Here is a 15747-nt window from a genome sequence, read left to right on the forward strand (position 1 = left end):
ATTATCAGTTGCAGTTCCTTCACATGGTTTTGTTTTGGTTTGGCTTTTTTTCTTGTAGATGCACTGGGTGTGGAGAGTAATACTGTGTCGTGCCAGCAGTCTCCAGCCAGTAAGAAGGGGATGTTCACAGATGATTTACACAAGCTGGTGGATGACTGGACAAGAGAAACAGTAGGGCATTTTCCTAGTAAGCCAAGTTTAAACCAACTCAAACAGAGCCAACAAAAATCCGAAGCAGAAAACTGGAACAAGTCATGTGAAGTAAGTTGCTTATCATCTATCCTCTTTATAAAAATTAAAAGCTATAAAATTAATTTGGGTCTATCGTTATAGTTACTGTGCAAAAATGGTATGACAATAGCATTGAGACTTTGATCTTTATTTAGATTTATCATGTCTTTGAGCAAATTATCTTTCAGACCAAGAGTTGCCAAATTTGATGAAGGGACACATTAGTAAACATTTTAGGCTTTCTAAGCCATAGGGTTACAAGAATCAATTTGATTGTAATGCAAAAGTCAGTCTAAGAAAGTGTGTAAGCAAATGGTTGCAGCTCTGTTCCCACATGACCTGTGTTTCCACATGATTTATGGACTGTTCCTCCAGTGAAGTCCTTCCCATTCGTAGCAGTTCTAATTTAGTTTTCCTTAACAAATCAGTTTTCTGTGCTTAAAAGAACAAACATGCTTTATGAAAAGAAGTGGTGGGCCAAAGTGTGATGGCCCGAGTTTTATGTTACTCTGTCTAAAAATATAAAATAGTCAAAAGGAATTCATCTAGAGAGAAGGTTAATCTGATGGTACAAAGAATTAAGTGTTGAGGAAAAGATGTCCTGTGCTGCACATCAATGTCCTTAAACCCAAAAAGGTATCTGAACCATCTCTATTTAGCATAAAAACAATCTTAAGGCTGTGGAAGGTGAAAAATTATGAGGTCTATCGAGTTTATAGAAAGAAGATGATAGTTATTCCACGTGGCCATATAAGAAGTACATATATATGGGAAGATGTTCACATTATATTTTGAAGTGGGAAGAAGATAGATCATTTAACAAAATGTATAAAATAATATTATTTAGGCAAAATTATATGTTATGCATATGTTTGTGAATATATAAATATAAAAAGCCCTGAACACTATGCTAGAAGGTAGCATTTGGACCCTATTTTACTTTGTACTTTTTTGTGTTCAAATTTTTAAAGTAAGCTATATTTTTTCAAAGTAAGGAAACCTATTAAAGTTTGAAATGTAAAAATTTCAGCCCTCATAATTGGAAGATATCTCTGGTTATATTATTATTCTATGTATAGTTGGTAATAGATATAGTCATTGAACATAGTTTAATCAAGAACATATGAAAATACTTCCATTGTCACTTACATTGAGGTTATAGCTTAGTGGCAGAGCACTTGCTTGGCAATTAAGAAGCCTTGGATTTGATACCATGCACTGTGAGAACAAAGGAAGAAAAATGAGTAGTCTTCTTTAAACAAGACATGATGATGCACATCTGTTGGCCCAGCCCTTGGGAGGCTGAGTCAAGAGTATCTTCAGTTGGTGCCTGAGCCACATAGGATAATGTTAACTAAAAAAAATAAAATAAAATAAAAATCTATTGCTAATGTTAAATAAAACTATTCAAAACTTAGATTCCTTAACTAGTAAGCAATGTGTCCGCTTGGGAGATGTATGTGTTTGTCTTATTTCTGGCACCAGGTGATGCTCAGATAGTATCATTACTGTTAAAATCTGAGTTCCTTCAGAGGCATTTCAAGGCATTAAATGCATTTGTTTTGCCAATGAGAGACTTTGACTATGGTATGAAGGAAGGCTGTATCGACTAGTTGGATGGTGGTTTATTGAATATAAAGTAAGGTGTTCACAAAAAGGGTGAGGAGAAAATTATGTATGAATAAAAGTGGTGAAGATCTTTTAACATATCTGGGTCCCAGTGTCAGTCATTTATGAGTTGTATGACTTCATGTCTCTTTGCCTCAGAGTTCATGTATTTCAAATGTGAATAATCTTTTCAGGGTTACTGTGAAGATTAAGTTAGATAGCATCTACAGAGTTAGACCATCACATCACGGGGGTTACTTATATGTGGTAACTGTTTTATACTTTAGATTTGGTTGGTTATATATTCGTGTAGAGGATCAACTAGTGTTCTTGTATGGTACTGTTCTGTTGCCCTACTTAGCCACTACTGTTTGCATACTCATGTATCAAGCCGTTATTGTGTGCCAAGTGCTCTGTGTCCCACAAATTGTCATCTGACCTCCACATGCAATTGTAAGTGGTTAAGGAAAGCATTTCTGATAAAGTGATAATTGAACTGAGATCTAAAGGAAGAGGAGGCTCTCAAATGTGGTTGTGGGAAGGAATCCTATTTTAAGAAAGATGGATTGCTATGGTGCCCCAGATCATTACTAGGATGAGGCTTGAATCACTGTTCATTTCTTTTGAGAAGAGCACTGACTGAAGCAAGAAGACAGAATTTGGTGGGATCAGGGTCAATGTTTTCCAGACAATCAGGAGTTAGTCACAGTAGGCTAGCTGATATTTAAGAAAGAAGAGACAAGTTTTGGTAATTGAATGACTGTATGACTTGATTAGTAGTGGCTGCTGTTTGTGTATTATTCCTGGATGCTAATCACTGAAATTGTGCATATGAGCAGATATGGTAGTGTAGGGGATGATTGCCTGCTTGGACATCTTAGAAATATTAAAGAGTAAACTTACAACCTCTCTAATTTAGGCTTTTAAAAAGCATACTATTGTTTTAAAAACAATAATACTCATTACATATATTCATAACCAATGAAAAAAGTAATTTTTAAGATACCATTTTTAAATCAGAAGCATTAAATTTAATTTTACCTTTCCAGAAAGAAAGTACTGATACAAAATGCTCAACTTTAAGTAAAATATTTTGTAACTAAATATATATTGTCATTCATTTTCAAGTAAAACTTTAAAAAAAAGCTTTTTCCTAACTTACATTGAAAATTTCTAACAAAAGTGTAATTGAAAGTTTAGTTTTAGCTTGAACTGAGGATTTGAGGCACCTAAGAGAATTATTTACATCCACTGGAATCATTATTCCTATGTGCATTATGAATATATTATAATCTCTATGCATATATTTAATCACAATATTAAACAAGAATATATCTTTTCAGTACTGCTCAAAACACAATTGTCTTGTGGTTTTGAGTTTAATTTAGAAGAACAGAGGGCTGGGAAGGCAGCTTAATCAGTAAAGTACTTAGCATGCAAGTATGAGGACTTGAGTTTAGGACTTAGAACCCATATTAAAAAGCTGGGTATGTGTGGTGCATGCATAACTACCAGCACTGGGTAGGAAGAGACAGAAGAATTCTTGGAGATTGCTAACTAGCCAGCCTTGCCTATTTTGTGAGCTTCAGGACAGTAACAGAGTCTGCCTCAAAAAAAAAAAATTGGATAGCACCTGAGGAATGACACCCAAAGTGGACTTCTTGCCTCCATATGCACATAAAGTCACATGCATGTACACACCACACACACAAGAATAAAAGTAAATGTGTAAGGAAGGGCTAGAGAGATGGATGATTCGGGCATTAAAAGCATTGGCTGCACTTTCAGAAGACTTGGATTTGATTCCCAACACCACATGGTGGCTTACTTCTCTCTGTGACTCCAGTCCCAGATGATCTAGCACCCTCTCCTGGCCTCCATGAAAAATACATACACATGTTACATACATACATGCATGAAAACTACCCATACAATTAAAATAAAATAAAAAGATTATAACGGAAGTGTCAGGCTTTAAAATAGTGAAAAGGGAACAGAGGAGATGTTAACTGAGCATTACTATATGTTAGGTCCCCTTCTTACACTGATTATGTTCCTCTGTCCAGAGAATCATACAAGTAAGATGGTCTATTTTCATCTATGCATACAGTCTAAAAGAATATTCATAGCAGGCAGAATGAGTTAAAAGCAAAATAATATTGTTAGCATGAGTAAAGTAGGGGCTAAAGTGTGAACAGGAAGTTAATATGGGCCTTGGAGTTATCTGGAATGGGTTTAAATCCCTGTCTTGGTGACCTTGGGTTGCTTACCAAATTTAGTTTCTGTTTCCTTATCTGAATAATGCCTATACTGAAAAACAGGGCAGTTAGGATGATGATCTGAAGTAAAGATGGACTGCAGAGATGACTCAGTGGTTAAGAGCACTGACTGCTCTTCCAGAGATCCTGAGTTCAATTCCCAGCAACCACATGGTGGCTCACAACCATCTGTAATGGGATCAGATGCCCTCTTCTGGTGTGTCTGAAGACAGCAACAGTGTATCCTCATACAATAAATAAATAAATAAATCTTTTAAAAAAAAAGAAGAAGAATGTTACTCATGTATAACTCATAGAAAGGCGCTCCACTCAGTGTAATAGAAGAAGTGAAGCAAAAAGAATAGGCATAGAGGCTGAGAAAAGAATGTGCCATATGTATTAGCCGGGCGTGGTGGCGCACACCTTTAGTCCCAGCACTTGGGAGGCAGAGGCAGGTGGATTTCTGAGTTCTAGGCCAGCCTGGTCTACAAAGTGAGTTCCAGGACAGCCAGGGCTATACAGAGAAATCCTGTCTCAAAAACCAAAAAAAAAAAAAAAAGAATGTGCCATACGAACTGATATTATGTTTTTATGTTTGTTTTTGTTTTTGTTAGAGTACTCCATCTACTATGGGATACACATCAAACTGGATTTCTTCTCTCTCCCAAATTCGTGGAGCTGCCCCAACTTCCTTGCCGCAAGGACTCCCACTCCCTTCATTTCCTGGGCCATTAGCATCATATGGAATGCCTCATGTTTGTCAGTATAATGCTGTGGGCGCCGCAGGATATCCAGTACAGTGGGTAGGAATTTCTGGAACAGCACAACAGTCTGTAGTGCTTCCTACCCAATCTGGGGGACTCTTCCAGCCTGGGATGAATTTGCAGTCATTTCCAGCTCCACCAGTGCAGAATCCAGCTTCAATCCCTCCTGGTCCTAAATGAATCCAAGTCGATGCTGAAGGAAGGGGAGAGAACTTTCAGAACACTTGTGATGCTACACTTTCTTCTTGAGTTCTGCCATATTTTCTCTCATTCGTGTCTACTTTAAACTGTGTTTTTTTGTTGTTCCAATGTGATATTTGATACAGCTCATCTTTCTGTAGTTAATGTGCAATTTGCACAAAGAATACTACACACAGAAATGTTTTTTCACTTCAACTCCTATCCTCTTTGATACTTGATTTTTAAAAAAAATACTGTTCCGAATGCTTTACTAGCTCAGCTTAAGTGTTACCATTTCCAAGACACCTTCCATGTGTTGTGGAGACGCGCTCACCCTGCCCAACCTCTTTTTTATGCTGCTACTAGCAGTTGTATGAGAGTTCTCTTTAACATGTGTAAAAAAAAGTATGTGGATTGGTTCTCCCCAAATGTGGATGACGTAAGACCCTCTTATAGCCAGTCTTGTGGGATTCGTCATGTCTGTCTTAATTTTTACTTTTCACAGAAGGCAGTAACTGGCTGCAGGATATGTTTTGATGTATAAATGTAGTAGACTTTTGTCAAGCAGTACAAAACCTGAGTGTTTTTAATGTGATTTTCTCCCCGTCATCACAGCAGGAGGAGTGAGGGCTTGTTCAGAGTGAGGCGGAGGGAAAGGCAAAAGCAGAACTGTAACAGTTCCTTGAATCTACAGCTACTAGAGCTGCTTCTGGGTTTCAGTAATAACCCAAAGCGGCCACCTTTTCTCATGTGCACACCACTTTGGTTTTGAGCATCCAAGAGGCACTGGTTTGGCTTACATTCTTTTGCTAGGCACTGCAGCTGATATAAATCTCATTTGGGGGGGTAATCCTTGCAATCCTAACCAAGGAGATTTAGGTTAACACTTCTGTTAATCCGTTCTTCTAAAATGAAATGTACTTGACGCACTAGGGTTTGTAGCTTTTGAGACTTTTGCATAAAACACTGGCTTTACAGGGTTCTAAGAGATGTAGGATATACACTGTCCTGCAGTGAAATAGTACACCCTAGGATGATATTATTTAAATTGCCTTTAACCTTTTTTGATGACAATGTTTGGGTTGTTATCATTTCTTACTAGTGTCTGTAGAATTAGAACATTTTAGATCTTAGAAGCGTTTGTCAGCCTCTTGAGAATTTGAGAGACTTCACTGTCAAGTTGCACTTTACTGGGTTTTATCCAGTTTTTGGAGGAAGGGAGGCAGTGTCAAAATGTACACCTTTGGTTTTTAGGAAGGTTAACTTTAGTAATCTTAAGCGCTAGTCACAGGGTTACCCAATTTTCAGTCTGTGAAACCCAAATAGAATTGTTACTTGGTTTATATCAACTCCTCTATATACATGTTCAAATGACTTACCATTCATTGAAACTTTGAAAGTCCTTTCAAATACATGTTTTCCTATTTAGGAATTCTCTTGGTAACCATTCCAGACTGTGGTCTTTGTTTCTGTTAACCAATTTTCCTCCATATTCCTCTAAACCCTACCCCCATGGGCTTGCCGGGAAGTGAGAAAACTTAATGGAAGTGCTTTTTTTCATACAATTTCATACATTGTGACATTCAGTACCCTTTTTAAAGTTGTCTTACATTGCTTACCTAAAGACCACACCCATCATCACATTTTTTGTCACTGTTTCTGGGGGCATTCTATGGATTGCTATTGGTAAGAGCCACAGTTTCTTTTCCTAAGCTATCATGTTTTGGATAAGACCAGATCATATGCACAGATTCCTCAAATTCCTTCCATGGTATTGCTTTGCATTTGAAGTGATTTTAAAGCTATTCATGTAGTGCGGTTGCTTGCATTGTAGTGTTTTCCACAATGCTCCTAAACCCTATAGTTCTTTAAAACTATTTGTTTTTTTTATCAGTTGGTTTTGTGTAGTTATATTGGGCTAAATAATCTGTAAGGTGAAATACTACAGGTTTTGAGACTGGATCTCCTCTAGTTGCGATCCTTTTAAACAGTGCCCCATGATGAAAACAAATTTCACAGATGACATGTACAATTCCATTTACTAATGGCTGCTCTACATAGTATGTCCTGTGTTTTGTTACACATCTCAGTTTTACATATAATTCATTTTTCTTGTTTGCCTGCAGATGTTTGCAGTGCCTTGTAATATTTAGAATCTTTTCAGGTTTTGCTGGAAAGAAAAGGCATCTTCTAAAGTTTGAAGATGGAACTAGTGTACTGCTGTCTCCATGCTGACTGCAGTACCTGGGTTAACATATATGTTACATATACATTATGCATATGTAATGTGTAGAAGTTAAAGCTTACAAAAAAGGGAGTGTGCAGAAATGAAAACAATGCTATTCACTTTGCTGTGGGGTTTACTTTCCCTCATTGCGTTTTGATTTGATTCAGATTATAGTCACTTTGATTGTAAATATTGATTAGTTTTCTAGGTGGGAATTTTGTATTGTTTCATAATTTTCATAAGTCTTATAATCATGCTGTTTCCATCCTTGCCTGAGGTAATTTTCTTCCCCCATAAATAATGAATTCCAGATAACACTCAGAAGTACCCTTTTTCTTTAACAAAAAGCCTAGTCTATATAATAAGCCTTCTGTTCATTTCTAGAAAGCGCGCAAACCTATCCTTTTTGCTTTTTTCTTGTAAGCAACACTAAGGTTGCACTTAGCCACCATCTTATAAAGTTTCCTTGAGAAATAGTTGGTATGTCCACCCATTCTGATTCCCTCTCCAAGCGCACATCTGATGAGCAGCATTGTGTCCTCATGTGTGGTGACATGAGCAAGTCACCATGAAGCACTGCTCTTGGGTCTGTGGAGTTGGGTATAACAGAACACTGGAACCAGCACTGCTGTATTCAGTGCAGAACCCTCCATATACCTGGAGCAGTCTTGAATCTAAGCAATTTGCTGTAGTTTCACAAATATCCCTGCAGTTTTTCATCTCTTCCTTGCTTATACCAAGCAGAAGTTCTAATAATTTGACAGGAAACCTAACTGTGAACGTTTTTTTTAAAAAAAGGCACTTCCGCTGTGATTTTTGGGTTGAGTGTAGAGTGTTTTCTAAGGTCTGATGAGATGTTATCATCTGAAAACCCCAGATTTACTGGCAGTCCAGTTACTTTTGTTTATCTACCTCGTTTTTCAGTACTGTTTTAGGTGCACAAGTAAATGTTGCCTGTGAAACTTGCTTTTTTGCCTTGATTCTTTGTGTTAGCGTAGATTCTCAATCTGGCTTGCCTTTTTTGTCCTAGCACTCTCCATGCATGTGGGATGAGAGGAACCATCATTCTGCCACCAATCTCTGTTTAAGCGATGACAGCCATGCACCTGTTTGTAATAAAGTTAGGGGCTTGGGGGATGGAAAGCAAAGAGAGAAATTAAATTGGTGGCAATACAGGACTTAGTGGTGGGAGTTAGTTTTCAAATGTACTGAGGTGAGACAGCCCCGGTGTCCCCACCTTCATATGTACTGGTGATGTTTTCTTACTCAGTGCCTAAAGGGCTATGGGTTGTAATTGCTTTAACTACCACAGTGAAATACTTGACCTCTTAGGGCAGTGACCCATCTTCAAAATGTTATCAGACTGCCTGGTATTTACAGTAACTGTTTGTTATCTTAAAATGGCAGAATGCATTTCATTTGGATCATAGTTGGTAGTAAGCCTTTAGATAATTGCTTATCTAATCTCTGTAGTTTAATGGACTTGACTCTCTTTGCTGTATTTTCTAAGCATTGAAAATTCTCTTTCCCCCTTTAAAAAACTCAGCAAATGTTTGTAACTGGATATTCCTTGTTTCACATGTTTACTGTGTAACGCTACATTTTTAATATTAGTAAATACTATATTTCAGTTGTCATTTATAAGTACATTCCTGAGGTATATTTGCCATCAATTTGTGATTCAGTTACCTCATGTTTTCTTTAATTAAGAAAAACCTGAGCCTTCTGAGGTGGTATGCAAGCCATTTTCTAGAATAGATTGTTTTTTTTTTTAATCTGTAGTTAATCAGGGACTTATTTTCCCTCCCTTTATTTAGAAGATATAATGGAAAAGTATGTATATATAGAAAAGACTTTTGATTTGGTAAATAAAATTCTAGGGTTAAAATTTAAAAATCTAACCCAAATTATGAAATGAAAACACTCGAACATAGTACCATTTCTTTTTACATAAAATTAGTGTGCAATTTGTATGGAGACATACTTTCAGACCACCCTGGGAAGAGTCTCTTTTTTATGTGTATGAAGGACGAATTCAAACATTGATCAGGGACCTTGACAACTATCATGTGAATGGGCCCACAGTAGTAATCCCACTGAGATGGTTGAAAGAATGTGCAGATCAACAGCTCCAATTCTGGGAGGTTCTCTGTGAAGTAAAACAACATGGACTGCTAAAAAGCTAAAGGTCAGGTGAGAAGGCAAGGGGAAGACTACACTCTGAAGGGGCGATGCATGGGAATGCACACTTGGCACCCTTCTAGCTTTTTTACGTTGTGTTTCTTCCCACTATAATTTAAGATTTAAGGTTGAGATTTGTAGTCTAGACCCCTCAGCAGGTAGAATAGATACAGTGACTGGTCAGAAAGTGCAGTTGCAGGTCTGTCATGCTCAATCACTTAACGCTATAATGTGTTTCCTGCGAATATCAAGCATGTAGACCAAGTGCAGCATGGGAGCCACTCAGGAAGTTTATGCAATTAAACTTTCATGCATAATTTACCATGAAATATGTAGATTTCAGCCAATTCTCAATACTTAACATTTAGTTATATATGTGGACTCTCCTTTCTTAATTCGGGAATGTAGCATTATATAGAATGCTGTTAAACTTAATTTTAACCCTTTTTAACATTAACTTTTTTTTTTGGTAAGCCAAGTGATCTACCTTTCAGCAGTTGTCTGGTTTTGATTCGTCGAAACTGTGATTTTTATTTTAATTACTATCCAACTGTTGTTAAATATTTTGTTTCCTGGAATTTTGTTTTGAAATAAAAATAAAGGCTGTGTTAAATGAGTATGTCACCTTATTAAAATTCTGTCATACTTACTGCAATCAACTGGCTTAAATGTTTTTTTTTTCAATCAACTATATATAATTGAACAGATTTAAGAAACTGAGTCTTACAGGTTGTGCTGGCTTTGCGGTAGGAGGCACCTGCCTCAGCCATGTCTTCCCTGTTGATTTACATGCAATTCTAACACATTTCCACATTTGCAAATGAGCCAGAGTTGTAACCTATTGTGTTAACTAAGGTTTCAGCTGTGAATTGATTCACACAACAGTCCTAACATAGGTCTCCACTTCTTATGACAAATTTAGGGGTGGGAAGATAAGAGTTTTCTAAGGGTTATATGGCTATTAAGTGGTAAAGTCTAGAGTCAAACACAGGTCTATGTGACTCCATAGCATACATATGTAATAACCCAAGAATATGGCATAACATAAAAATAATCCAATTAGACTGAGAGCACATTTTAATTGTTTGGATTCATATGTGCGTTCTTTACATTGCCTGTCATGAAACTGTCCTGGGCTCGTTACTTATGAAACACTTTATTTTCTTACCTTCCAATGTTGAGCCACCTTTAGAAAAATAGATTTGGAGACCTGAGAGATGGCTCGATGGTTAAGAGCACTGGCTGCTCTTCCAGAGGTTCTGAGTTCAATTCTCAGCAACCACATGGTAACTCACAGCTGTCTGTAACTCCAGTTCCAGAGGACTTGGCGCCCTCACACAGACATGTGGGCAGAACACAAATGCACATAAAAACAAATATATCTTTAAAAGAGAGAGAGAACGAAACTTCCCTCCTATCGCTTCTCGATCATCAGTGTACAGAGGCTTTAGGAATTGTAAAGCCTTGTCAGATCAATCAATCACTTGTTCACTTGGCTGTTGAAATATGCGTATGCAAAGAGCCCTACAGGAAATGTTAATTGTGTGAGGCATGAGTGCAGGTGCCTGTAGTCCTGGGTGATTTGGAGGCTGAAGCAGGAAAATTGCTAGATCCGTGGAGTTATAGGCTAGCCTGGGGAAGATAGCAAAATCTTTTTCCAAAAGAAAGAGAAGAGGCACAGAGAGGAGAAAATGGAGTGAATCGAGATTAGATGAATCCTTAAACGCTTTTTAAAGATCCATATTTTAGCCAATAGTGCACACCTGTAATCACAGCACTCAGAAACCTGTGGGGGGCGGTGGTGATTTCAACACCAGTACTAGACTGTGTAGTAAGACCTTTTGTCAAATAAAAGGCTCACTTTGATTCAGTAACTCAGAGGGACAGTAGAACAAACATGGGCGATTTGATTTTCTAAAATGAGCTAGTTCCATTGACAGGTAATGGGAGTTCCCTTATTTCTTATTTCCTGAATGTGCTTATTAGATATTGCTAGTTTCTTGTACACTCATTTTGCGCTTGAGAAATCAGACTGGTTGGAATAGACCTGATTCTTATTACAGTTAATACAGATACCTTTTGGAGTCCCTCAGACCTGGTTTTGTGTTCTGGTTTATAAAGTTGAGGAAGTGCCTAACTTTCACAGCTTCAGTGAGAGTCCTTAGCATTGTGCCCACTACATAGGTTTCTTAACTAATAGTAACTACTATTTATGTAATTACTTAAATAACAATTAATTATTTTAATAGCTGTTTTAACTCCACAAATCTCTTTTAAAAGAAAAATATGACTAAACATTACCCAATTGTGTTCTACCATTCCATTTTGTATTATGAAATTACTAGCACTGAATAGCTTGTAGACAAAGCAGAGATATTTAGCTAGCAGTTTTGGAGACTCAAAGTCTTAATATTAGGCAGCTATATCCATTCCGCCCTATGAGAAACAACATGGGGGTGTGTGCACGCACACACACATACACACACACACACACACACACACACACAGGCTCTGCACAGCATGGTAGGCAGGGTAGTGGAAAGGGAAATGGCTGGGTGAAAAGGGGGTCAATTGTGTGTAGCAGCCTAGTGGGAGCAAGTATGTACAGCCATAAGAAAAGTTTTAATCCTTTCATGAGGGCAGTGTCCCATTTAATTTCAGTGAGGCCTCACTACCTCCCAACACTGCTACATTGGGAACAAGCTTCCATTAAAGATGCATGCCAGTAATCCCAGCATTCAGAGGGCAGAAACAAAAAGGTCACTGCCAGTTCAAGGCCAACCTGGGCTACATAGTGAAACCTTGATTCAAAGCAAAACTAAACTCCTTTGAGGGCTAGATATGGTGGCACACCTCTTTAATCCCAGCACTTGGGAGGCAGAGTCAAGCAGACCTCTGAATTCCAGACCAGCCATCACTGCATAGTAAAACTGTCTCAAAAAAAAAATCTTTGAGGAATATAAACCATGTATAAACCATCAAATTCTACTCTTGAACCCTAAGACTTATGTCCTTGACAATGCAAAATGTACTGTGTGCAAATGCTTCCTATGTTTTAACTCATTTTAGTATGAATCAAAAGTTCTAAGTCTCATCTTAGACTCAAGGCTCACTGTGAACGTATAAAATCAAAAGCAAGTTATCAGACTTAGCATATCCTTAAGTGCCTGCTATGCTCATGGTACTGGTTCAGGATCCTCACTGGGGAAAAAAAAAAACAAATTTCGTATGACATGTGCTTTCAAGATACAAGAGAAAAGGGAGAAATAGAATAGACATTTCCTTTCTAAAAGAAATAAACATACAGGAATGAGAAATGGATCTCAAATAAGACTGAAACCCCAAAGTGTAGACTTACAGCTTGAAGTTCTGTATCTGATAGCCTGTACCTAGTATAGCAAGACGAGGTCCTGAGCCTTTGCTAGTTGAGACCCATGTAGCTACTGTACAGCTATGCATATGACTTTGCATGCTGCCACTGATACTGCCTTTCTAGGACTTAAGTGGCAGTCGTATGGATCTATATATTCTTGTTAAGGACATCTACAATGGCACACTAGGCTTTCCTTGGCACTCTTGGTAGAATAGCTCTGCTTTTACCATATGTGGGTCAGCATAGTCTTTGGAGTGATGGTACAAGCTGTGTTTCAGGGCCATTTGAACCACAGCTGGAGGAGCCATAGAGAACTCCACTGTAAAGGAGCAGCAATGGTAGGGAAGCCCTGAGCATCAAGGCCAGAGAAGCTCTTCCCCTCCCTAAAAGCACCTTGTCTTTCTAGGCCTCTGGGCCTAAGTTGGAAGGGGCAGTTTCAAGGGTTTCTGAAATGTCCTGCAGGCCTTTCCCCATTTTCTTTACTACTAGCACCTTCCCCTTGAGATTTGCACTCATCTTCACTGTTTGGTTTGAGCTTCTTTGCTACAAGGTCTCACCCGATATCCCAGGCTGGCCTCAACCTCCTGATGAGCCTCCTGTTTCAGTCTCAAAGGGACTGGGATTACAGGGAGTCGGTTTTTGTTTGTCTTTTGTTTTGCTTTGCTTAGACAGAGTCACATATAGTCTAGGCCAGGGTCAAGTGGGACCTTCGATTCCTGATCTTTCTACTTCCACCTCCCCAGTTCTGGAATTACAGGCATGCATCAAGTTTGGCTTGTTTTCAATTTTCGTGTGTGTGTGTGTGTGTGTGTGTGNGNGAGAGAGAGAGAGAGAGAGAGAGAGAGAGAGAGAGAGAGAGAGAGAGAGAGAGATCTGTCTATACACAATTTTGTGTGAGTGCACATGTATGTGGTTGTGCATGGAGACCCATGGTTGATGGAGGAGATTTATCCTCAGTCACCTTATTTATTGAGGCACATCCTCTCAGTCAAACACAGAGCTCACTGATACGGTTAGTTGAGCTAGTCAGCCATCTCTGGAGATCCTCTGTCTCTGCCTTCTGAGGCCTGCTTGGCATTTACTTGAGATCTGGGAATTTTAATTCTAGACCATTTTTGTTTTGTTTTTTTAAAGGTAGGTGACTTAGTTACTTTTCTACTATTGTAACAAAGCTCCTAGCCAAAACAACATGCATATATTTTTTAAAGTTCATTGGGGATTGGCTTAGTTTCAGAGAGTTAGTCCATGACCATCATGGCTCCAAGCATGACAGCAGGCAGGCCTGGTGATGGAGCAGCCCCTAAGATCTTATATCCTGATCAACAAGTTGGAGGCAGAGAGAGGGAGCTGGATGGAAATGGTGTGGAAACCAGAAAGCCTACCCCCAGTGACACACCTCCTCCAACAAGGTCACATCTAATCATCCCAAGCAGATGTACACACTGGGAACCAAACATTCAAACATGAGCCTATGGGAGCCATCTTCATTCAAATCATCACAGTAGGATGGTGTAGCCAAGAAATAACTCAAAACTCTAATATGTCTGCCTTTACCTCCTAATTGCTAGAATTTCAAATCTGAGCAGCCCACACCTGCATCCAGTTTCTGACCTTCCTGCCTCATCCTTTTTAGCGGCTTGTCTGCTGGCTTGTTCCCCAGGGTAGGCTCTACTAATCTTTAGCAAGCATTTGCTCAGCTGCACTTTTATTTTGTTTTCCCGAGCATAGGTTTTCACAAGACTATGAATTTTCTAAGGAGTCTCACTATAAATCTCGCTCAAGAATGCCCAAGAATAACCATGCAGCAGCACAAAGGCACCGACATAACGCAGCTTAACAATAATTGCTCTTTTTAAGTTAGGGTCTCTATTGCTGGGAAGAGACACTATGACCACAGCAACTCTTATAAAGGAAAGCACTTAAATGGGGGCTGGCTTATAGTTTCAGAGGTTTAGTCCATTATCATCATGGCAGGACATGGCAGCGTGCAGGCAGACATGGTGCTGGAGGAGCTGAGAATTCTACATCTTGATCTGAAGGCCACCCCCACAATGACACACTTCCTCCTACAAGGCCACACCTCCCAATAGCGCCACTCCCTGGGCCAAGCACTCAAATGCATTAATCTATGGGGGCCATTCCTATTCACACCACCACAATTGCCAAGGATGGCTCCCAAGTTTACAATAGAATAGACCTAATTTCTGTCAGCATCCTGGTCACAACCGCTTATCCAATCTCTAAAATATGTTAGCATCTTTCCTGGTCTCAGCACTTGAGCCCTCTCCAGAATCACCCATAATACATAATTCTTGGTTTTACAGCTTTCTCTAGTAAAGCACTCTAAATTCTTTCAGCCCACAACTATGACCCAGCTCCAAATCTGCTTCCGCATTTCCAGGTATAGTTATAACCACCCTCTTACTCTTTGGATTCAGAATTTGTTTCTTTAGTGTTGCTATGACAAGGGATCTGACGTTTTATATTGTGAAAAGGTGTCCAGTAAGGTATATATAAAAGAGAATATGAAGTTGGAAAGGGAATGTGGTGGTGGGGGGTATTGGAGGAGTTGAACAGGAGGAGTGGGGATGGATGTAATCAAAATACATTGCATGCATCTATGGAATTTTCAAAGAATAGGTACTATTATTCTTTTAAAAGAGAGTATGTTGCTAGATAGTGGTGATGGCACGTACCTTTAATCCCAGCACTCAGGAGGCAGAGACAGCTGGATCTCTGAGCTTGAGGACAGCCTGGTCTACAGAGCAAGTTCCATGACAGCTGGAACTGCACAGAGAAACCCTGCATCGAAAAACCTAAATACAACCTGGTCAAGGATGAAATAAAGAAAGAAATTAAAGACTTTCTAGAGTTCAACGAAAATGAAGCCACAACATACCCAAACTTATGGGACACAATGAAGGC

The 15747-nt window shown here is 38.8% G+C and overlaps 1 protein-coding gene and 1 long non-coding RNA gene across 7 annotated transcripts in view; one reads left to right on the forward strand and one right to left on the reverse strand.

The window, feature by feature from the left end:
* Wnk3 (WNK lysine deficient protein kinase 3) overlaps nt 1-8233 on the forward strand; it is a 133512-nt gene extending 125279 nt beyond the window's left edge. For all 6 annotated transcript variants that reach the window (XM_029534516.1, XM_021187924.2, XM_021187925.2 and 3 more), the window contains exons 22-23: nt 59-261; nt 4712-8233. In XM_029534516.1, coding sequence (XP_029390376.1) covers nt 59-261; nt 4712-5041 — 533 coding nt within the window. In that variant the 3' untranslated portion in view covers nt 5042-8233. The remainder of the gene's footprint in view (nt 1-58; nt 262-4711) is intronic.
* LOC110313544 overlaps nt 1-15747 on the reverse strand; it is a 55985-nt gene that overhangs the window by 19039 nt on the left and 21199 nt on the right. Inside the window, exon 3 of the long non-coding RNA XR_002380114.1 lies at nt 1381-1449. This is a non-coding gene — a long non-coding RNA (uncharacterized LOC110313544). The remainder of the gene's footprint in view (nt 1-1380; nt 1450-15747) is intronic.

The sequence above is a fragment of the Mus pahari genome, chromosome X (genome assembly GCF_900095145.1).
Source record: "Mus pahari chromosome X, PAHARI_EIJ_v1.1, whole genome shotgun sequence".
Classification (NCBI taxonomy): Eukaryota; Metazoa; Chordata; class Mammalia; order Rodentia; family Muridae; genus Mus; species Mus pahari.